At 34.3% G+C, this 25,244-nt stretch overlaps 1 protein-coding gene across 5 annotated transcripts in view; it reads right to left on the bottom strand.

Annotated features, from left to right (window-relative positions):
- Positions 1-25,244, bottom strand: part of EPHA5 (EPH receptor A5) — a 356,553-nt gene that overhangs the window by 53,688 nt on the left and 277,621 nt on the right. For 3 of the 5 annotated variants that reach the window (XM_047719425.1, XM_047719422.1, XM_047719421.1), the window contains one exon: positions 3,243-3,308. The exons of the other annotated variants lie outside the window; for them this stretch is intronic. In XM_047719425.1, coding sequence (XP_047575381.1) covers positions 3,243-3,308 — 66 coding nt within the window. The remainder of the gene's footprint in view (positions 1-3,242; positions 3,309-25,244) is intronic. 5 annotated transcript variants of the gene reach the window in all.

Raw genomic sequence — 25,244 nt, forward strand, 5'->3', positions numbered from 1 at the left:
TCTGACATATGTTTGAATTTAAGAAATACAAGAAAAAGCTATTTGGGGAGCATGGGATCTTTCAGATGGACTTATAATAAATACTATGTTATAAACATTTTTTGGTTTTTGTAAACATAAGCACAAATGAATATTAAGGGATAAATGATAATGTTATTTTAGAAATTACAAACATTAATGTCTTATTTACATTAAAAAACAAATCCATTCAACACAGGGTATTTGTAAAAATAGATTTCCTTTGAGAAGTAAAATAGTAATTAGAATCTCAAGGTAGTTATGATGTCATAAAGTCAAAGATCACCAATAAAAAATACCTCTGCTAAAAATGTAGGTAGGTTATCTTGGGTACCTAAAATCTAGGCCTCTAGGTTTCAATCATAAATATTATAGAAATAATTTCTATTATTGGGTAGATTGAAGTCAAAGAATAAAGAATATTTGAAATATTAACATTACATATAACCACAGATTTCATACAAAGTGGGCAACTAGAATGATGAAAAATAATTTGAGATCAAAGTTGGCAGCATCTGATTACTAATTTTATCTTATAAATGATACACCATCCATTTGAGAAGGAATGGAGTATCGTTTTTTGGTGACGGATATTACACAGCAAAACTCACAACTCTGGAGAACTGAAGCTTTAATATAGTTGAACTGGAGGATGAAAGATCTCAGTCAGTGGTTTAAAATTGTGCTTTTAAGACCCCGAGATTTCCACAAGGTATGTCCAGGTACTTTTAAAAGCCAGTAAATTTACAGTGGGCAATTTTAATTGCATTATAATGTAGTGAATTTAAGGTCAAAACCAACTATACATGAGAAATGAAAAGCAGTGAGATTACAAAATCTCAAAATGTCTAACAATCTTTGGTCTATTATGTCTGTTCACACATGCTTGTGATAGAATGTTCCATTGGAAAATACTTCTGTGGTAACTGACTCATCCTGATATGATTATACATGATATTGGGTGACAAGATTTCGGGTCAAGATTTTTCAGTATTTCAGTATTTTCAGTACAGACTACTAGGAAAATTATTCTTCTCAGCCCTTAATTTCCACGATAAAATGTTGTTTTCTCCTCAATGATTTAATCTAAACAGATAGTATTTTTAACGGAAACCTCGTAGTGACTTGACATTCCATTACAAAATGGCATTTTAGAAAACATAACAATAAGAACATCTTAAACTTCCATTCTTTCCCAGTAATAATTTTAGATAATTCTCTTATAGTCTAATTTATGTAAAATCAATTTAAAATTTTTTTCTTCCACTTTATTTTGTCTTGTTTTCTAAGAATGCATTAAAAAATTCTGGATCTTCCATAAATTTTTCCATGAAAACTGTTACCATTTTATTAGGTATCTAAGCACATTTGTGGCTAAATCATTCATTCATTCATTCATTCATTCAGTGTGTGCGTGTGTGCACATGTGCGCACACACACAAATACACATGCACACACAGATGCACTCAAAATTACTAAAGTTATCTGAGTAAAAATATTAGAAAAACATTTCTGTGGTCAGGTTTTCTGATGTGTTCTTTGCGAAGGAAGCATTCTGCCTTTCTATTTTTCCTTTTATTTATTTTATAAACTCCCTGAGCCCTCTGTATAGTGGAAAAAGATTTTATTTTTAAAATTCAAGCATTTAAAATCTGACTAACGTTTGTTCTTGCCAATACTTTCTAAATTGTGTCTTCATAAATTTTTACTTTCACAATAAGTTTATATTTGCGATTTACCTCAAGTTAGGCCTGGATGTCAATCTTTTTTTCCAAGATGTAAATTCTATTTATTCTACATAGTGAAGATATATCTCTTACAACAACTATATTTGAGACTCAAGTAGTATGAACAGTTCAGCAGCTTTTATTTTCATTTTTAGTTTTCCACAACGTGGTTTAAAAAATCACAATGTAAAGCTATTTATGTTACACTTTAGCCATTGCCAGATTTCAGGGATTTTTGGTTTGTCACCAAAGCCCCATGCTCAGAAAAAGAATTTTTAGAGTACGTTAAGTCAAGTGAAACAAATCTATGCTTTCATAATAAGTTTGAAACTTTTTACAAGTACAATAATTTCAAAAGACTGAGAAAAAGATCTCTTGAGTTTTATCAATCTGCTTGTTAACTTTCTCTCGTTCTCAGAAGATCACTGGTATCCATCCCACCATTTCTCACATGTACACACATGTGCACATATATTCACATTTTTTTTAATTAACAAAAATTAATTTACATCTAGAGAATGCAAGTTACAATTTAAAGTGCTCCAAGGAAAGCTTATACTTCTCTAAAATGCATGTCGGATTATCTTTTCCTTGCAAATTTTGACTACAGATAACAGCTCAATATGATAGTACAGGGATTTAGATTCTTTAATCTGGGCAGAAACTATCTGGATTATTTCACTTTTTCCAAGATAATACATTATTATGTAGGAGTCTCTCTAAATCTGTGGATAGAGGTCTCTGGTCTTTCCTACCAACCTATAGCTTATAGCTATAACCCAGATATATAATCAGGATTTGCATTTGTAAGTAATTAAGATTATCCCATTTGGACACTGATTCCCAAAATGTGCATATTTTTTCTTTTTTTACTTCACCGATATCAAATTAGAAATATCACCTCTAACATCTAATATCTGAAATAATCCAAGCTTAAAATATTAAATAAACCATTTAAAGTTACATGTGGTTCTATTCTCCAATGCCATATGTATCCACAAGGATAACAAACAAACAAACAAACAAAAAAAAATAGAAGATCCCAGTTAACTTATGGTCATTCCATGGTTCTGGGAGAGAGAAATGGTGATTTCACCTTGAAGCAGCATTTCAGCAAGAAGTAGCATTCCACCTCCACATATAATATGATTTTAATCTTAATGGAACAACAAACACAGCAACATGTTAAATGTAAAACAGGTGCTACAATCTTACAACTTCTGGTTTAAATCAGGACCACAGCAAACGCTTTGGAAGAGAAGTATGAATGCTGGACATAAGCATGATGTGCTATACGTATATTTTCTTTGAAATTATCCTTTACCCAATGACTTGTTAAGATTCCCCTTTGGAAATCAGTTCACTCTTCTTTTAGGCACAACTGGTGCACTAACTGTTAAAATGTACACAAATGGAGAAAAATAAAAAAGGAATGCTGACGATAATACATATAGGTGGGACATTACATAGGAGTGAAAGCAGGTGGGGAACACTAACCATATTAGGCTTGGATGGGCAACAGCGCACAGGGAAGAAGCCCTTCCACAGCCACACTCGCAGCAACTGAAAAGCAAACAAGAGAGCCCAAGATAAGGAAGAGATCCCACTCCCTCAATATAGCATTAAGACTCTATGAATTTAGACAGGTGTCTGTTTTGCTTTTCAAAAGCAAAATCCCTAAAGGCATTACAATTAAATTTCTTCCACAATGCTTTTCAAATTAAATAGCATTTTATGGATTTACGAAATACAGTGCTATATTAAATAATTATTTTTATTTTACTTAAAATGCTTATTTGTAGGAAATATAATGAGCCAATGCTTTTGATTATGCAATTAATACAAACATACAAATAAAGATTTAAGCCCATTTAAATATATCTTTCCTCAGAAATTCCTGCAAGATTTATATTCAGAAGACATGCTAAATTGTCCTTTAAATACATGTTTGCATAGGGCCTACAAATTAGGAGGGAGAATAATGTCCTACTAGTTTGACCCACTGATTTTGTATGCCAGTGGCATTATTTATCACAACCTATTGAAAATGTTACGCTTAAATGACTTCTCCAATCACCTATGGAAAACTACCAATTTAAATTTACATATTCAGACTTAAAAAATGCATCTCCAAATATATATTTGTAGAGCTATTGCTATAATAAAAAAGCAAACTATATATAATACATGCACTTGTCTGGATATTGCAACATTTAAGATTCTTTCAAATTTTCCACATAGTCATAAAAAATCCAGAAAATACCAAGTAAATTACTTATTAAAATGTACTTTATCATTAGAAACCACAAAAACTGATCGCAGACTATAACATAAGTTTATTTAGTGCTTCAATGTATTCACTTGCTAGTATATTTTATGAATATCGTTTCTAGTGATTTCAAGAGAACAGAGAAATGAGCTCCGCAATGACACATAAACCAGTAGGCCTAGGGTTTTGTCTAAAATCTGTCTATTTTGAATTGTAATTATTTGAAATGTATCTACTCTATTTTATAACAAATAAGGAGAGGAAAGTGAAATATAAACATATAACAAATTTGGAAATGTTAAAAAAGGTAGATAAGTTTTCCCAAATCAAATTCCAAAGGGTCTTTTGGAAAGGAAAAGTAGGGATTGTTCTATCTATCATCTATCTATCTATCTATCTATCTATCTATCTATCTATCTATATAATTTTTTGGTAAACCGATGTTTTAATTTTTAGGACTACTAATTGGGAATTTGGCTGTCACTAAAGTGGAATCCTAGTAAATAAAAATGGATACTGTGACAGTTATCTCCTATTTGACTATTTATTATAATATATTTTTAAGGGGTGCCTGTTTGGCTCAGTCTGTTGAGTGTCTGCCTTTGGCTCGGGTCATGATCCCTGGATCCTGGACTTGAGTCCCATATTGGGCTCCTTGCTCAGTAGGAAGCCTGCTTCTTCCTCTGCCTGCCACACTCCCTGAGTGTAAATTCTTTAAATTTAAATTCTTTAAATTCTTTTTTAAATTTAAAGTTAATTCTTTAAAAAATACGCCTTAAAATTATTTCACTATAGAGATAATGAAATTCAAAGTTAAGGTATATCAAAATATTAAAATACTTAAAGAGTAGTTAAAACATCTGTGAAATACTTTGGCAGTTCTTAATATATTTCTTTATAATTAAATTAATTTCATTAATGTCTTAAACACGTACTGATGTCTTATATAAATCAACTTTCCTGTTTCTCTTTGTATCAGCCCTAAGATAAGGGGTTGCCAAACTACAGCGCATGGACCAAATCGAGCGTACCACTTATTTTTGTCTATAAGGTGTTGTTGGGACACAGCCATACTCGTTACTTGTGCGTGGCTTGTCCCATGCTGTTATGACACAGTTGAGTAGTTATGACAGAGAATATAGGGCCCTCAAACATTTAATACCTGCCCTTAGAGAATGTTTGCCTTCCTCTTTTCTTAGGCTATTAGTTTCCTAAGATGAGAATGATTCTTTGATCTTTTCTTTTACTTCACAGTTTAAACAAAATGAATGGCATCTGTAAGTAGTCAGTGTTTTACTGTAATTGGTATTACCTATGACACAATTAGCTCAATTTACTGATAGTTATTGATGTGGAAAGTTTGCATATCTGTGTTAATTTCAAAAAGCAGAGTTCCAATTCAATAAATAATTAATAAATAGTAATTATTGACAAATATATCTGATTACTTTTCGATGATTAAAAAAAAGATGATGTAATCTCCCAATAAAGTACAAACATACTTTTAGTTGTAAACCATACAGTTTATAAACTCATGTAGAGCTGTTTTAGGAAGGTGGTAACTTCACTGTGGTTTGGCATTACCTAACAGGATTTAATATTCAGCCAGTGTCCTGAGACAAAACACACTAATGATCCTAAAAATAATAATTTTCCTAATTTGAATGATCCTAAAAATAATAATTTTCCTAATTTAAAAATTATAAGGTTTATCTCTTACAATTTAATACACACACATACATACACACATACACACAAATATACATGCTATTCACTGTAACACCCAATACACAAATTTTAGTCTTGAAGAATTTATATCACCTTACTTATCACTAGAGCTTTAATTTAAAGTTTTAACAAACTTTAATCAAAAATACAAAATCATGTAAAATCAAACCCTTGCATTTTTTTTGAGTCATTGATTTAGAATTTGCACCGATAGCATCTGACTTATTTTAAGATGGCACAAATAAATTACCCTGGGTAAATTAGTTAACCTCTTTGTGTTTCAGTTGACAGCTATAAAATAGGAATAATAGCAGATCCTATCTCGAGAGTTTTGTGAAAATGAGGTGAGAGAATATATATATTCGCTTAGATCAGGATCTGGCATATCATACATTTTGGGAGAAAAGTGGTAACTTAGTCTTAGTAATATCATAATCAAAGTGATGGACTAGATTATTATCTCAGAGTAATTGTTTTTTTTTTACCATCCATATAATATGATCATACTAAATATTTCCACTTATAAATATACATTATGACCAACTCATATAAATACCAAAGGGTCCATGTGATTTTTTTGAAAAATCAATCCCATGAATTTTTTTTCCTAAGGATTTAGTAGTGATCACAGTATTCTATGCCTCATTAAGAAAATTAAAACTCGACTTCCTTTACTAGGACTATCAAATGTGTAAGAATAACCCCAAATAAATCTTTTAAAATAAACTCTGAGGATGCTGTCACAGTAACACCTCAGCACCAGATGGTATACAGGCTCTTCCCTTAATCAATAAATACTTGAAGTACAGGTTGAAAATGCTTACAAGCCTCAGAGATAATTTAGAAATAGAAACCAAGATGTGCTAGAAATAGCAGCCAATCTAACTTCTGTGAGCTATGGCTCCACACAGGCCACATCTGCATTCTCATCAGTCTGTAGCACCTGGAAGTCTGTAAGTAACTGCGTGCAGCTACAGCAAGATCATTATTAGCCAAGTTTAAAATAGTTTAGCTCTTCCAGGCTTATACTAAAAACAAGAAACAAAACAACAAAAAAAGCTGTGAGTCTTTGTTTCAACAAGATACTTTGATTTGTCCTTCAGAAGATTAAAATATAACAGAAGCTTTCCAGACCCAAAGAAGATTCAAATACAATTACTTTAGCCAGGACTTAACACAGAGTTGATCAATATATGCATGAAGTGTGTCAATTTGAGTAAGATAACCTCCCTCCTACCAAAGCAAGGTGATTTTAACTCTAGGGAAGAAATTCTCCATGATACTAGATCAGAGAATCAAGACTACAGGCTACGGATAAATGATTTAAATTGTTAAACAGGAGATCATAGAAGCAGATAAGAAAAGCTCTAAGATCCTAATAGACAAAGAAGAGAAACACAGGAAGGGTAATTTCACAAAACAAGTACTTTAATTAGGTAACAGATATTTTCAGTTTATTGGTTAAAAAAAAATTAAAAAGGGGAAGAAAACAAAAGGCTTTATCCCTTTAAGTAAAACAATAATAACAACAACTAATGGCACTCAGTACTAGAGAAAGCAGAGTGGCACTTAGGCCACTGAAAAGTGGCACCAAGCCTTTAGGACACAATCCTCTGAAACCTATCAACGAGCAATAAAAAAGTCCTTATCTTTTGACACCATTACAAAGCAAAAGAATTAAGATCATGGGGTTTGTAGTCAAACTAGGAGCAGTCCTGGATGCGTCCATTACATATGGGTCGCTTGGGTAAACCAGTCATGGATGTGAATAAGGTAATAACAGAAACTATGCCACATGGTGCGGTTTTGAAGAATGAGTTTCATAATACATGCGAAGCTCTTTGCACTGTCCCAGACTCACAGTGAGCATTTTAGAAGTTTTAAAAATGACATGATTATAATAATCTGGTCTTAGGGCAAAGAGTGAGGTGCAGAAAATATGCATGAAGTTGGTCATATTAAAGAAATTAAATAATGAATATTTTGAAGAAAACAAAATACATTTGTGGAGTCTATGATGTGATGAAAATCAGTACCCTATATACATATTAATTAGTGTGCAGAGAAATAAAATGATGACAAAAGTGGTTTTTTAAGGACTATTGTTGAAATGTCCCATTAATTAACATTATGGGGCAATTTTAATTCTCTCTGCTTCTGATGTTTTGTGGTTATTTCCCTTTATAATTTTAAGAAAGTGAAATCATTTAAAAATGTTCAATTATGAGGTTTATCACAATACACTGTCATTTACACACTATCATTTTTATTTTTTTAATTTTTTTATTGTGTTATGTTAGTCACCATACAGTACATCATTAGTTTTTGATGTAGTGTTCCATCATTCACTGTTTGTATATACCACCCAGTGCTCCATCCAACCCATGCCCTCCTTAATACCCATAACCAGGGTCACCCATCCCCCCCCCAAAAAAAAAACCCTCAGTTTGTTTCTTAGACTCCGTATTCTCTCATGGTTCATCTCCCCCTCTGATTTTCCCCTCTTCATTTTTCCCCTTCTATCAGTTTTTAAATGATGAAAATAATTTAAATGTTTAACAAATATTTATAACAAAAGAAACTGAGAAAATTGTTCACTGATAATTAACACTGACGGTGTTCATCATTTCATAGATTTATAATGCGGTATCTCTTACATCTGTCTTAATTCCTTGCCCTCTTCTAAGATTTAGTGCTGATTTCCTGATGAAGCCAGGTTAAAACTCTCCAGAAATCTTTTGCAAATACTAAGCAAAGGATAAAAAGTATAATTATGATGGACATGGCTCCCAAACTCTACTCTTCGGTCCCCATGCTTCTGGCACAAAGACATAAAATTATTCCGCCCTAAAGAGAAGGTAGTATAAAATGGTTACAAATAACTTTTTATTTAATTTTTTAATTGTGTCTTTGAGTAACTCTGAGAGGAATACTACATCTACCATACATGTTGGTATTTATATGTGCAATTCATTCCCTATTTCCAAGTCATAGTCTAGACAAATTGGAATAGGATATCATTATATGCAGTAATTTTTCAAGCTTCTTTTCTACTTCTCTGTTTCATTCTTAATATAGAGAGCTTCTTATCCCTCACCAACAATTATATGTGCCTCCCTATTAGCTAAGATGCTTTACCAACAATGGTCATATCTAAGCACAAGTCTCTGGTGGATAGATTTTGAGACATCAGTGGATCTCAGTCTTATCTCATCAAGTTCCAAACCTGTCACTCTCATATCTTGCTGTGAAATAATGAGAAATAAATATATGGTATCTACTTCCCAGTTCCTGACATAGAACTCCTAAAATGCTTGTATGTACGGGTGCCAGAAGAATCTTTGCTCCAACACTTATTCTTTGACCCCAGTTCCTGGCGCTGAGCTCCTAAGACTCTTGTAATTTTTTATGTGATAACAGCACTAAGAGCATCTCTGTTCTAATACTTGATCTTTCACCCTGGTTCTTGACCCAAAGCTTCTAAATCTCTTGGAATTTCCTGGGTGTGGGAATGTCTTTTGTACTAATGAAGTGTATCCTGATCATCACCAGAAACACATAGGTTATAAGTAGAAGTATGGGATTTTCAGTCACACCCCTCATTCTCTTGAGAGAGGAGGGAGATAGAAATAGAGTTAATGATCAATCATGCCTACACCATGAGTTCTCTATAAAAATCCCAAGAGTCCCAGAATCCAGACAGTTTCCAGTATGGTGGACACATCCATGTTCCAGGAGGGTGATACAATTCAACTCCATGGGTTAGCTTGCAACTGGGACACTTTTAGACCTTGCCCTATGTGTCTCCTCAACTGGCTATTCAGCTGTACCCTTTACTATACCCTGTATTATATGACAAACTGGTAAATGTAAGGGCTCCTGGGTGGCTCAGTGGGTTAAAGCCTCTGCCTTCTGCTCAGGTCATGATCCCAGGGTCCTGGGATCAAGCCCCACATTGGGCTCCTTGTTCTCTCTGCCTGCTTCTCTGCCTACATGTGATCTCTGTCTGTCAAATAAATAAATAAAATCTTAAAAAAAAAAAAAAAACAAAAAACTGGTAAATGTAAGTGTTTCCCAAAGTTTCGTGACCTGTTGTAGCAAATGATCAAACTCAAGGAGGCAAGTCACGAGAACCCCTGATTACAGGACAGAAGTTGTGTGCAACTTGGGGACCTACTACTTGTGATTGCTGTCTGAAGTAGAGGGTAGTCCTATTGATTGAGTCCTTAACCTGTAGGGCCAACTCCAGTTATTGTCAGAATTGAATTGAACTATAGACCACCCAGATGGTGTCATAGAGAATTGCTCGGTATATAAAAACAAACAAAACAAAACAAAACAGAGCATTGTGAGTGTGATAGCAGTGTGAGAGTAAAGGAGAAACACAAAAGGAGTGTGTTTTCCTGACATATTTGCTTTCTCCTTGTGTTTCCTGTCTCAAGCCTGAAATGTCCTATTAGTATATTTACCTTAGAGCTAAGAATTCTGGGACTCAAAGAAGAAGCAGTTTTCCCAAGATGGCACTGAAAGCAAGCTGTGGAGGTAAGATGTGGGTACCAGTTAACTGTCTCACACTGTTTTAGAAGCACAAGTCTTTCCACATCTTCCAGTTCCTTTCCCTCTCTCCTATTCACCCAGCCACATTCCCCTCCCCTTTGTTGAAAACTTAAGATGTTGCCACGGAGAACTCTGAAAAAGATCTTTATTTCTTCCTCCTCAATAGCTTGTTATCAGGTTAAAAAAATCTGATAAATTAATTCACAGTAAATTAAATACAACACATAAAATGCCTATATATGGATCTAGACCTTACCGTAGCAAAATACACCAAATTTTGTTTGAAAGTATTAAAGGATAGATGCCATAAAATTAGTTATTGACCCTAACTCTACTATTGCATGTATGTGCATGCTATGCATGTTTACACATACTAATGCATGTATAAAATAGAGATCAAATCATATAAGTGCCTGAGGTAAATAAATTATACATATTTCAAGGATTTCTAAAATAAAAACAAAATCTCCAACTCTACAAATCTAAGTGTGCTATGTGCAGCCATCCCTTTGCCTTAAGGATGAAGTCACACAAGCAAACAAACAAAAACCCAACTGACTTTAACTTTGGAATCAGGAATTCTTATTTCTTACTCTGGAAACAACCATTAGAACGTAGGAATATCACACACCACATGGAAGTAGAAAGATAGCTTGAGATGAGTTATCTTTAGACAATATTTCAATTGATATTTCCCAAACTATACTTTAATGAAGATTCACTGTTTATCTTTTAATCATTCTAAGGGGCCAAAGATCATTATAAAACCCATTCTTCTTCCATGCCTGGCACAGTTAAAGGCATTGATGCAGCTAGAAAATGTTATTGAACTTACTAGATTCAGTCTGCTTACTCTAGTATACATTTAATCTGGTATATATTTAACCTAGTATATATTTAATCACTCAAAATAAATTTCACCAAATATTAATCACCTTTTATAAACTTTTGGCTACAGTAGGAGACACGATCATTCTCCTTATAAGCAAACATTTACTAAGAATCTATGTGTTGTGTTCTCAGAATAAGAAGTTATATAAAAACAACTTTCTATTCACATTAGGCAATGATTCTAAAACTAGCTACAGATTAGAGTGACAGTTGTTTATTTAAGCAGACAAAGAAACAAAAACCAAAAACAATTCCCAGGGCTCACCCTAGAACCATTAAATCAAAATAGCTTGTTTGTGGGATCCAGGTATCATTATATTTCAAAAACTGTTAGTGGATTCAGAAATTCCTCCAGATTGACATCCATGGATCCAATAGGTACTCAATGAATGCTTGTATTGAATGACCTGTCTTACAATAGTCTTAGAGGAATTTGCTTAATGAGTACAAAGGAAAAGGTTTGTAATTTGCATATCAGTGGTCTGCATGTTAATAAAAACATCAGTAGTGCCTGGAGGTGCTTAAAAACAATTTGTTCTCTGGTAAGTACTTTAAATAATTCTACAATTTGTTTACAATGCTAATTTATACTATCTACAATAAGACTGGTTTGTTGAGTAACTGTAAATTTCATCCTATTCTCTATTTTTTTAAACCACAAATTTTTCATATTTTGCTTGTTTTCTTTCTTCCTTCCTTCCTTTCTTTCTTTTTTTCTTTCTTTCTTTCTTCCTTTCTTTCTTTCTAACATTGATCCTTATACAGGTTTCTTTTAATGGCAAGCTGAATGTTTAATAACAGACTCTTGAATTCCTGTATTTCAATACTAGCTACTTGGATTAACTAGAAGTCATGTTATCTCAACCAAAATAACAAAACTATAAAATTATCTACATTCAGGATCTCTATTTTGCCCCTATAGTTACTGGACCACAGACTTACATAAAGTTAGATGAAAGTGAAGCTCAGTTTTGCTACGAATTTGTCAAAAGAGCTTTTAAGAAGTGGATATTTTTTTAAAAAGATTTTTATTTATTTATTTGACAGACAGAGATCACAAGTAGACAGAGAGGCAGGCAGAGAGAGAGGAAGGGAAGCAGGCTCCCTGCTGAGCAGAGAGCCCGACGCAGGACTTGATCCCAGGACCCTGAGATCATGACCTGAGCCGAAGGCAGCGGCTTAACCCACTGAGCCACCCAGGCGCCCAAGAAGTGGATATTTTAACATAACAGATTTTCCTTGAACTGTTACTGAGCTGGAGTAAACTGGAACTGCATGTATATTTAATTACATGATTTTATATCATATATTATTTTTATATATACATATATAATGTTTGTATGTAAGAAAGCTCATGCCAAAAATAGCAGAAAGGACTGGAGATGAAGCCAGTGAGGGTCACAGGTAGAGGCTATAGGAGGCCTTATAGACGTCTAGAGAGTTACAGGACACCAGACATGCCATGTTCATTCATCCTATATGCCTTCCTTATCACACACTATCAATGAACTGTAAATTTCTCTTCGTTCTCCTGGTCTGGTTTAAATCTACCATTTCTGCAACAATATTTCTGTACTCACTAAAGTAAAGATAATCATACCCTCTATACCATATTCCATTCTTACACCAATTGTTTTTTTTTTTTTAAGATTTTATTTATTTATTTATTTGACAGACAGAGATCACAAGTAGGCAGAGAGGCAGGCAGAGAGAGAGTGAGAGGAGGAAGCAGGCTCCCTGCTGAGCAGAGAGCCTGATATGGAGCTCGATCCCAGGACCCTGGCGTCATGACCCAAGCCGAAGGCAGAGGCTTTAACCCACTGGGCCACCCAGGCGCCCCTGTACCAATTGTTAAAACGCAATACTAATTGTGTTACATTGGAATGACATGCCTCGATATTAGAATTGTTCATTCTATGATAGGAGAAAGCATGTCAAAGACTCAAATCCCATTAAGAAAGCAAACCCTACGGATACCTGGGTGGCTTAGTCGGTGAAGCACTTGCCTTTGGCTCAGGTCATGGTCCCAGGGTCCTGGGATCAAGTCCCACTTATTGAACGCCTTGCTTACCAGGATCCTGGTTCTTCCTCTCCTCCAGCCTGCTGCTCACCCTGCTTGTGCTCGCTCACTCTCTCCCTCTCTCTATGACAAATAAATAAATATAATCTTAAAAAAAAAAAAAAAAGCAAACCCCATGGGCCACCAAGTTCAAAAGAATCTGCTTCAGTGACTCACAGCCAAGAGAGGTTATAGGGTACATCAAGTACTTTTGCAAAAAACAGCTCCAGTACCATATTTGGGACAGGAAAATCACATTGTTTCACCTTTTCATACATTGCTTAAATGTTTTTATATTATTCAAATTTGAGGAACTCAATGTCACTACTATGATATTATACACTTATATGTCTACATTTATACATGTCATATGTATTTATGTATACATGAAAATATATATTAACATAATATATATATATAAATATATATAAGCTATAATTTAGATATGGTCAAAAGAACACTAATACCTTTTTACTCTATTTGGTCTACATACTCTTATCAAATATCTACACTTGGAAGCCAATGTCCATCTTACGAGCTCAGATGGAAAAGGGTATATTAGAGGTCGTATCACCCCCAGGCATGGCTCAACTGACCAAAGAACATGTAGGCAGAGGCTCAAGGGATAGGAATGCTTGCTTATTATTCATAGGAAACTGTAGGACAAGTAGTTAATCATCACTACCCTGAAGATATATAAATCTAACGAAATTTCTAACATAAAGATAAATATATTTCTTTTAGATTTCAAGTCTTTTGAAATGGAAAAGATCCCCAGGGACCAGAGGAAGTGGCACCAGAACATATGCTAGCATGACGTCCTGGGCCTCCTGTAAATGGCGTCCACCTTTTCAGAAGATCCCTGCCCCAAATTTTGCCCCTAAAATGCTCACTTGCAAGCCATCAGGGAGCTCCAGATTTTGAGCACTAGCTCCCTATTCTCCGGGGTGGTACCATACAAATAAATCACCTATCTTTCTTCACTTCAAAAGCTTGGTGTCAGTCAGTTTTTATTGGCTTGCTGTGCATCTGGTGGATGAACTCTCCTTCAGTTCAGTTATAATCTTCTGAAAACTCAACTTCCTCCTCAAATAGCAAATAGGAAATAGGACATCGTAGGCATTATATAAGTAGGACAGACTACAAACTGATATCTGACCTCAAAAACTGGTAAAAATATAGGTAAAAGGAAAAGTTTGCTATTAAGAATGACTAAAAATGTAATATTTTTTTAAACTTTATCTCAATCTCACTTTCCCCTCTTTATTTCCCCCCACTTTTTTAGCATTGTAAAGACGTATTGGTTCTTAAGTTATCTGATAAAACAAAATTCTTCTTAAACAATTTCTATCCTTTAACTTCTAAATTACATGGTTTTTTGCATAAACCAATAAATTCAAAGTGATACTGATTTGAAATAGTGTTATTTATTTACTTATTTATTTACTTATTTTGAGAAGGAGAGAGTGAGCAGAGGGTGGACAGAAGGAGAGGGATAGAGAAACTCAGCAGACTCTGCACTGACTGTGGAACCCAACACGGGCCTTGATCTCATGACCCATGAGATCATGACCTGAGCTAAAACCAAGGGTCAGATGCTTAATCAACTGAGCCACCCAGGCACCCCTGAAATAGGTATTTCACTTAATAAAAATGATCACTTAATAAAGGAATTCCCAGTATATTCATGGCTACACTCCTTACAGTTTTTCCCCTTTTATATTTTTTTTTAATGCAGGAACGCTAACATATAGAAAGACCTGTACTACTCTTCAGTGAGTGTATAAATGAGAAACTGACTACACAAATGGAAAATGGGTAGACCCAATAAACAAACTAGAACTCTGACACCAAAGCTACAGCCACTGGTCTAGATAGAAAGCCAAAGCATAAGCTCTATAGCAATTGACCCAAGTGCTCAATTTGTCAGGACTTTATCAGTAAATACCAGCTTTCCTAATTTTTGTACACTTTTCTAACTTAGGACCAACTAGAAGAAATCAAACATTCTCCCCTAACCAATCCCACAGGATGCTCCACTTCCAGTTAGCCATTCCAGTAACTTCCAATCAGGGCAAAACTAAAGCCTTCCCTTTTTTCATTGTAAAGGTTTTACACTCCACTGCCTGCCTTTGGGTTTCTGCCAGACGCAGGTGATGGTGGCTGATTCCCTTGCTACACCAATCTCTTAATAAATAGCCTTTGCTTGTTCTCACTTAGGTATTTTTTGTTTGTTTGTTTATTTCCACAGAAGAGAGAATCTTTACTTGTGCAATAAAGGAAAACTACATAGATTCACCTTTGCAGTTAACTGGCATCTTGGTTCTGTTCTGGCACAATGATAGTGTTGACATACAAAATACTGAATCATGTGTTGCTTTCTTCTACAGGATGATGCCCTCACTGAGCAAACATCGATTATCTCCATTTGTAGAAGTCTAAAGTTACTACTGAGCTTTTCCCTCTCAGTCATTTCACTGCTGAAACAGGTCTATCTTTAAAGCTTCTTTGAGAGGAGTGTGTGACTCCCGTGACCTACCTGTCTGTGCTTAGCTATTTTAGATTTTAATTTACTTTGAGAGCAGTAGAGAGGAAAAACTAAAGACAGATAAAGTTGTGAAAAAGTGATGTTAATTTTTCCAAGTGGGCAAAAAAGAGGAGAGGAGATTAATCAAAGAATAAGCCAATATATAAGTTCTGATTTATTTAGCTCCCTCCATTATGGCTGTTGAATATTTTTTCAGAGCTGAATCACATTTATCAGCATTGAACATATAAAGTAGAGAAGTCAGAAGGATTAATGTTTCCATTTAATTATTTCACACTCAAATAATTAAAATAATTGTGGAACTATACTGAAATTATAAAAACACAAGAAATGTGTTTATTTTGTGATAAACATATGAGAATTGGATTAATTATGAAGTTGATTTAAAAGGAAATTAAATGTTCATTTTCACATCAAACCATTCAAACTCCATATAAATGTATTTTGTTTTCTATTAATATTTGTCAGAAATATTAAGATCATATGCTAGAGTAACTGTCATAAGTTTTAAAAAATTGAATATAATGGTGATAAATATTAACTATTTTAATATGTTATATACACATATAACATAATTATGGCTACAATTGTTTTTTATGCATATAATTGTATATAACTGTGTGTACCCACAAAAGTACTTGCATAAAATATTTGTAATTGTGACCATATGTGATTTCCTAGCAGAAATTTGCCTGGCCAAGCATTGAAAAATATTTAAAAACTGTATTTAAACTAATATGATCCTGGTCTAAATTAGACTGGTTAGAAGAATAGCTTTGATAGACCAGAGGCAGTGTAGATAAAAGAACATCTATATACACACTTACTTAGTAAATGCTGCAGGTGGAGACCTAAAATAGTTTTGGGAGAGGGTGATAAACAGTGCCGGTACTTACATATATCTGTAGAAAATATCAATTTAGATTCCCCAAAAGATAAAATTAATGATTGTATCCATGCAAAACAAACATTACTAAAAAGTAAATAAATCTTAACACTTCTGATGATATATCTTTACTATACGAAGAATTAAGATCCACTAGTTTAAATAGGTAAAGAGCATGTGGTATATGTAATTTATGAAACAGGTAATAAAAAACCTAATGACTACAATTATTGCATATATATTAATAAACATATAAGGTTTCAAAATAAAAAAGAAATGCAATTAAAAATACAGAACTCTTTTCTCCTACCAAATTAGCAGACTGGCTAATTTGTGTATCACCAGGAAACATCACACACTGTTGGAAGGAATGGTAATTGGTACAATGATTTAGGAGGACCATTTGCCAATATATATCAACAATCTTAAAAATATTCATATTCACTGATCCTCTTTGATTATACAAATACATTCTAGGGACATTAAAGATAGAAATGACACTCCTCTCCCTCAAAACAATAATAAGGGAAGAAAGAAAACCAAAGAGAAAGCATGTGGGAAAGATTAGGCATTAGAATATCAAAGAGCTATTAAATATTTACTTTTTAAAATATTTTTAATTACACAAGAAAACTTTATATTATTATGTTAACTCAAAGAAAACCAGCAAATCAAATTATAAATTATGAACTCAACCTTACATGTAAGAAGATCTTAATATGTATGGCCAAATATAAGTACTGATTGCTTCTGGTGGATAAAAATGATTAATTTTCTTTCTGTATTTTGTCTTCCATATTCCATATAATTTTTAATCATAAAATTAAGAAATGCAAATGTAAATAAAATATCAGCTAGTAAGAAATTAAGACAATCATCTTAATGATGTCAACTATGTAACATGCAATGCAAAATGTAGATTGAAATGTATAGAAAAGGCTGATGGCAAGAGATCTGGTAATGTCAAAATAATGACATCTAAGGATGTTCATCTAAGGAACATGGACATTCATGGACATGAATCTAAAGTTGAAGACATGCTGGAACATAGCTAAAGCAGTCCAGCAACTTGCATATTCGACATCTAAGGAATTATAATACAGTGGGTGGGGAGATGGAAGCAGAATTGATAGTGATTTTCACTTCAGGACATAATGACGTACTGAAATGATACCCTGATAGACTTCCAAACTGGGTTATTTGGGAGTCCTGTTAGAGACTGGGTTTTCAAAGGGTTGGAGACATAGCAGCAGGATCCAGTCACCCTGGTTTTGAGAAATGATGGAAACAAAGAGCCAAGCTACACAGGTTCCAACCAGAGAAATGAGATGTATGGAAGGACTTTCCATTTCAATTTCTGGAATGAACATTTTGAAGCCTCTTTCTTGGGAAGAAAAATACTGGATATAAAATAGACATCTGTTTGGAATTCAAAATACCAGAGGGGAAGATGGTTGGGGATAATGAAATAGATGAAGGGGATTAAGAGGTACAAACATCCAGTTATAAAATAAATGTCATGGGGATGAAAAGCACAGCATAGGGAATATAGTCAATAATATTGTAGTTACTTTGTATGGTGACAAATGGTAACCAGATTGACCATGGCAACCATTTCACAATGTATATAGTTGTTGAAACACTTTACTGTGCACCTGAAACTAGTATAATATTGTACGTACATCAACTATACTTCAACTAAAAAATAAATAAATAATAAATTAAAGGGAATATGTTGTTGACTAATACCTAGCAATCAATAAGTTTAATTTTCCAATGACAAAAAATACAGCATTTGGAGTAAAAATAAAAATCTATAATGACTGTACTATAAAACTGCCAAAAAAATTAGCCATTTTCCCAGTGGAGCTAGAGAGTAATGGATTGACTATAGCTTTCAAGGCTCCAGGAAACACTGGCTTTATGCTGGCCCGTAACATTACAAATGACTAGAGAAGAGGAAAATATGGAAGACCACTATATATACATTTGAAACACCTGGAATAGGACTATGTCAGGAAGTCAGAATCTGACATCAAAATAAATCAAGAGGCTCTTATACACTAGAAAACATGTAAGTCATACAAATGTAGAATTTTGATTTATCATATATTTGTTTCATCAAAATTTATACATAAACGATGTTCAACATTACTTATCATGTGTATACTGAATACATGCTGATTTGATAACTTTTTAGATTTTATATCATCTTTGGCATGATGAGATAGAAATTAGTCATTTGGATAGTTACATTTCATCTTAAAAGTTTCCTGAAGAAGATTGGACCTATAGATTGACATTCTCCCGGTAATTATACTTGTAAAAAATTAAGAAAATCAGAATAATTTTACAGATTTAATATCTACAGTGCTTAAATATTTATGCTGAGCTTGGTATCTTTAAAAAAGTAGCATGTGTTACTGGCATATGAAGATCTCACAAATAACTTTAGCAGTGAGGATTTGTGGTAAGATTCTTGAATATCTAGGAAAAAATAATATTAATGTAGAAAATTTTCACTTTATTTTATATTCCTACATATTTTTAAAGATTGTATTTATTTATTTGACAGAGAGATCACAAGCAGGCAGAGAGGCAGGCAGAGAGAGGAGGAAGCAGGCTCCCTGCTGAGCAGAGAGCCCGATGCGGGGCTCGATCCCAGGACTCTGAGATCATGACCTGAGCCGAAGGCAGCGGCTTAACCCACTGAGCCACCCAGGCGCCCCTCCTACATATTTTTAAAGATGTGGTGGCTCAGTGGGTTAAGGCCTCTGCCTTACGCTCGGGTCCTGATCCCATGGTCTCTGCTTGGGCTCTCTGCTTGGCGGGGAGACTGCTTCTCCTATCTCTCTCTCTGCCTGCCTCTCTGCCTACTTGTGATCTCTGTCTGTCAAATACATAATAAAAGATCTTAAAGAAATAAAGATGTCTGTTCAAATATTTGCTCCATAATTGGCTATTATGATTACCTTTACATTCTTATATGTACTATTTCTCCATATTTTGTACCAGTTATCTCTTTATATTAAACAGGGAAAGTATCAAAGTATTAAAGAGTTAAATTAAAGTACTAAACAAGCAAAATTACATGACTTCAGTTGAAACGCAGCATAGATTTTTTTTTAATTTTATAGATTTTTTTTTTAATGATGACACAATGTATATATCATCTATGGATAGAATCAGTTTAAACCAATGCCTTCTAAATTTTCTTCAAGAAAATCAATGAAATAGGCATAGAAATGTCTGAGCAGTGTTAGGAATTCCCAGTGTCAGAGGCACAAAGAAATCTTGGAGGTGGAGAAGAGGTGTTTGTGAGATACATGAGAATGTTTGAATCCTATGGAATGTTCAGTGTGGAATAACACTGAAGAGGAATTGTGATGTTGGTCTAAGAACAACCTAAGAAAGTCTAAAAAACAGAGAGTGCTTCCTTCTCTAATCACCACAAAGAGGTCCCACTTTGCCACCTTGATATCTTGTCTTTCAAGATGGAAGTGGTGGTGTGAAGAGAAGGCAAAAAACAAGCAAACAACCTACAATACATTTTAATCACCTTTCTTGCCTTCAGTCTACCTTGACTCAAGAGAATTCAACAAACAATGACCATAATGACCATAATGGAGATGTGGAGCCCAACACCAGCTCATAAAAATGGCAATAAAAGCAAACAGGCCATTTAAAAAAAAATTAACAAACGAAACCATGATTTAAAGAGCGGAACCCCAAAATAATCACTAAACTTCACTGACATTGTTATGCATGTTGATGGCTACAAAAAGAGTTGAGCAATGTCTGTAGACTACTAAGAGCAAATGCATGCCAAAGAACTAACACAAAAAAATGCCATTTCTCTGTGACATTAAAAAGTCAGGGAAGTGGGAAATAATGAGAAGCAAGGAATGAGATATATTCCAAAGATTTCTGAAAAACAACATAATTAGGGTATCATACGTTTTGTAGCACTGAAACTATCACGGACATCAAATACATCTAATCTCAGTTCCTCCACATGGCACAATAAAGAATTCAGCTGTTTGAAACTGAATTGCTAATCCATTAAAAACATTTCTTTCTTTCCAGTTTTACACAAACTTTTAAAAAGAACACAGATTTCAAAGAAATGTGGCTTTTAACTGGTGCTTAAAATCGTTTGGAACATTTTATTGTCATTTGCTTCATTTCTCAGCAATAGATACATTCCCAGACATGGCTCCGGAAATTAACTGAGTTCTTGTTGCATAGATGGTCTACCCTTTGGCATAGGGCAGAACTATTGATTTTTCTCTGTAAAGCTGGGTATCAGTTTCCTGTGAGAGTCTATGTAGGCTGAGAGAGATGTGGTGAGATTCCCAGAAACCTGCTAGAACCTTCAGTCAGAGCTCTGTGTCTGCTGGCATGCCAGCATGCTCTCTTTCACATCTTAGAGAAATGGAGCTTCGGGCAAATGGAACTTTAGACAAAGAGCCATATTTTGCTCTTGTATTAGCCTTTTGACCTGCCCTGTGTTGTATACTTGATGAAATCTGAGTCTTTGGATTCTTTTTTTTTTTTTAAATCTTTATTGGATTCTTTGCTATTATATATATGTATATATATATATATAATTTTTTTTTTTTTTTTGCAAATCAATGATATTAACTTTTCTCAGTACCATAGAGTTTTTCCTTCCAAATATTTGCCTCAATAGAACTTCCTGAGAGTTGCAGTGATGTTTCCGTGTTTGATCTGGGAGAAGTCGCAGGTGGGATATTCAATAACATGGAGCAATTGAACCAGTAACCCTCTTGGGCTCAGTTTCCTAGGAAGATTTACTTCCCACAGTGGGCAATTAGTTGTTGCTATGCTCCTAGTCTTTCTGGCACTAGTCTGCCCTGATCCCCATTTGTCAGTTATTAATAAATTATGATCTTCTTTCTAATTATCTTTGATTCAGAGCCTTTGAAGAAAAAAGCAAGTAATCATGAGAAAATAGAAGGAATAACAACTCTCAGATATTAAATCAATACACATGCCTATATTTAGTACAGTTTCATAAAGTCACATCTACTGCTAATTCATAAACCACTGAGATTTGCTTTTAATGAGAGCTTTCTGAAAATCAGTGATTATATGGGTGATTATAAATATTTGGCTATTTATCAGTATTTTAGAGCAAAATAATATTAGGCAAAATATTTTTATATATACTTTTTCTTATCAAAACCTACCAAGTTTAAAAAAAAAAAACAAAAACAAAAACAAAAAACCTACCAAGTTTTGAAACTATATGATCCTAGTTATGTTAGAAATACTAAAATACTAATATATTCATGATACACTTAACTGGAAGAGAATCAGGAGAGAAATACAAACCTGTTGACCTATATTATTATTAATAAAAAAACTACTGCTACTTAGTATTACCAGGTGCATCATCATATTGGCATCAGCATATCCAGATGTCAAATAAATAATATAAACTGGTGATTTTTTTTTTTAAAGATTTATTTATTTGAGAGACAGAGAGAAAGAGAGAGAGCAGGAGCTGGGTCAGAGGAGGGGCAGAGAGAGAGGGAAAGAATCTTAAGCAGACTCCCTGAGAGCATGGACCCTGAGCTGGCCTTGATCTTATGATCATAAGATCATGACCTGAGATCATGACCTGAGCCGAAATCAAGAGTTGGATGCTTACCCAAGTGAGCCACCAGACACCCCATCTGATGAAGATTTCTTAACTCCTATATAATACTTCTTTGCAATCACTGCATTTATTTTGTGATGGCACAAAATATTTCAGCAATCAGGAAGAAAGCACATATATGGGTTAGATATTCTGTTAGAATTATGTTAGTAATGTTAATAGTTTTCATGTTCCAAACTATCAACATTAATAGGGACAAAGTATTTCAAATGGAGATTGATGAACAGTTTATCTTTAATTCAATAATTTATGAGGTATTCGTTCAATTAGGTTATGTAGGAGAGCCACAGAAGTGTTTATCTTCTAAATACTGAAGAAGAGAGAAGATATTTACTCACTATACTATAATTTGTGGTTGAAAATGTTAAATTTCATGAGAAATATTGATATATTGTTCCGAGACTTCAGCAGAAGAAGAAAAGGCTTTGGCTAATGGAATTAAGGAAGATTTTTGTGATAGAAAATAATGGTTAATGTGGGTCTTGACATATGGGTAAGGTTTAAATGCTGAGACATGAAATGAAGCATAAGAAAAAAGGCACAGAGAGAGGTCCTCTTTCCACATTCTTACTTCATGTGCTCTGTTATGAGACTGACCCTGTCTTCAGATTCAAGTGTGAGCTCCTACTGTGCTGGGTGAGGCAGCATAGCTTCTCCATCCTCTTCTTATTTAAGGTCCCAGTGCTATTGGTTGACTTAGTCTGTGGAGCTGGAATTTAGGTTCCTGTCAGACAGAGCCTGTACCATATGAGCTCAGAGTGAAAGGCAAGAGCTCTAAAGTCAGAGCTGGGTTCAATAGGGTGACCATTCCTCCTTCAGTGACCCAATAATTATCCAGTCTCCTGCTACCTCATGGGCCACTCCTCAATCTCCTCTGACTGGATCTTTCTCCTTCACTCTCTCAATGTTAGTGTTCCTGGGCTCCATCCAAATAATCTTATTTTGATGAGTGCTTTAAATACCATATTTGTGCCATAGCACTCTTCAAATCATTTGCCTCCAATTGCCCATCAGACACTGTTTTAGCCTCAGCTCAATAAGTGTCTGTACTTAGGATTTTTTTTTTTTTTTTAATCTCTGGAACTTTTCATCTATGTGGTCTATAATTCTCTATTAGAATAAGCCACTTTTTTTTTTAAGATTTTATTTATTTATTTGACAGAGAGAGATCACAAGTAGATGGAGAGGCAGGCAGAGAGAGAGAGAGGGAAGCAGGATCTCTGCCGAGCAGAGAACCCGATGCGGCACTCGATCCCAGGACCCCGAGATCATGACCTGAGCCGAAGGCAGCGGCTTAACCCACTGAGCCACCCAGGCGCCCAGAATAAGCCACTTTGAATTTGGTTTCTGTCCCATGCAATCAAAGGAGTCCAGGTCAAAAACACAAAGAAGTAATGCCAGAAGGATACTTTGCAGCGTATTTTCAAGAGTCCCGAATGCCAGCTTCATTCTTCCAGTGATAAGATAACTGGACATTTACTGAGAACCTACACTATAATCTGTGCACTCAAGATGAGCACATATCTTTCAGGAGAGACATATAAAAAATGATGAACTAAAACTACTTCAACTGGAAAAAACGTTTTGAGGAAACACAGAGGTGAAATTAACTACCTATTACAAAATCAGGAATGGTCATGAAGTTGGTGATATTTAATATATGTGATTCTAGAACAAATAATTTATCCGGTACAATTTCCCAGTGATAGACTGAGGGACAATACACTAAAATCTAATGTATTTTTTATTTACTTTAGTGTAAGTTATCACTGACATTAATTTCTAGGACTTATTTTATTTATATCACTGACCACTTTGGAAAGGTTTTAAGTAATGTTAATTAATACCACTGTTTTGGGCAGTATTATTTTGGGCAAGGACTTCGCATACAAGAGTTCAGATTTTCCCCCAAATCATACAGTTTAATCCTTATATGTCATGGGGAATTTATATAGTGAAGAGTAAGGACCCTAAAGTCAGAGCAGGATTTAAGCCCCAGACTCTCACTAACTGTATACAGTAATTTGTGTCCTAGATATTTTCTCAGAAGGGAAGAAATAATGCACAGGAGAGAATCTTTGTTGTCTTAGATGTACAGACAAAAAACTAATAGGAGAAATATATATTTATTATATAATTACAATCTTTATGAAGAGCCAAATCAAGGTAAGAGAAATCTGATATGCAGTGGAAGGGCCACCATTTTAGTAAGCCCAATTGAGAGGATGGGATTTTTCAAGGATCTGAAAGCAGGAGAAAGCTGTGTGCTTCTCTGGGGCAGGGGAGTTTTAGGAACCAAGAAGAGCCAGTGCAAAAGCCTCAAACCTGAACTATTTTTACAATGATCAAAAAACTCCAAGAAGAAAATTTTATCCAGCATACACTGAAGATAGGAACTAATACTAAGATAGTGTTGCAAAATATTACATATAAAACCCTTGGAACAATACCTAGTAGGCAGTATGTAATTCATGCTAGATCATATTGTACTTCCTAGGAACATTATTATCATGTTACTCCCATTAGGCAAAGAGACTTCTCTGAAGGCTTTAAAATACTTTATACCCTTTAAAAACCATTCACTTAGGAAGCTATTATACTTTGATATCAAAAGTAGGCAGAACTCTGGCACTTGTCTGAATTAAATAATTACATTCAAAATTCCTGCATAATTATTCTATTTGGCTCCAAATAAGCTTGAAGGAAAGTTTCTAAGCCCAGTGTGCTTTTCCATCAGACTATTGCTTTTCCTAACATAAGAACTATGGCAGGCATGTAATAAGAACTTAAATTTTTCTTCAATTAATCCATCAGACTATCATTGTGGTCCAAAGAAAAGAAGTGACCATGAAGGAGGGATCTCAGTTTAAACCCT

Source organism: Lutra lutra, chromosome 2, assembly GCF_902655055.1.
Source record: "Lutra lutra chromosome 2, mLutLut1.2, whole genome shotgun sequence".
Taxonomy (NCBI): Eukaryota; Metazoa; Chordata; class Mammalia; order Carnivora; family Mustelidae; genus Lutra; species Lutra lutra.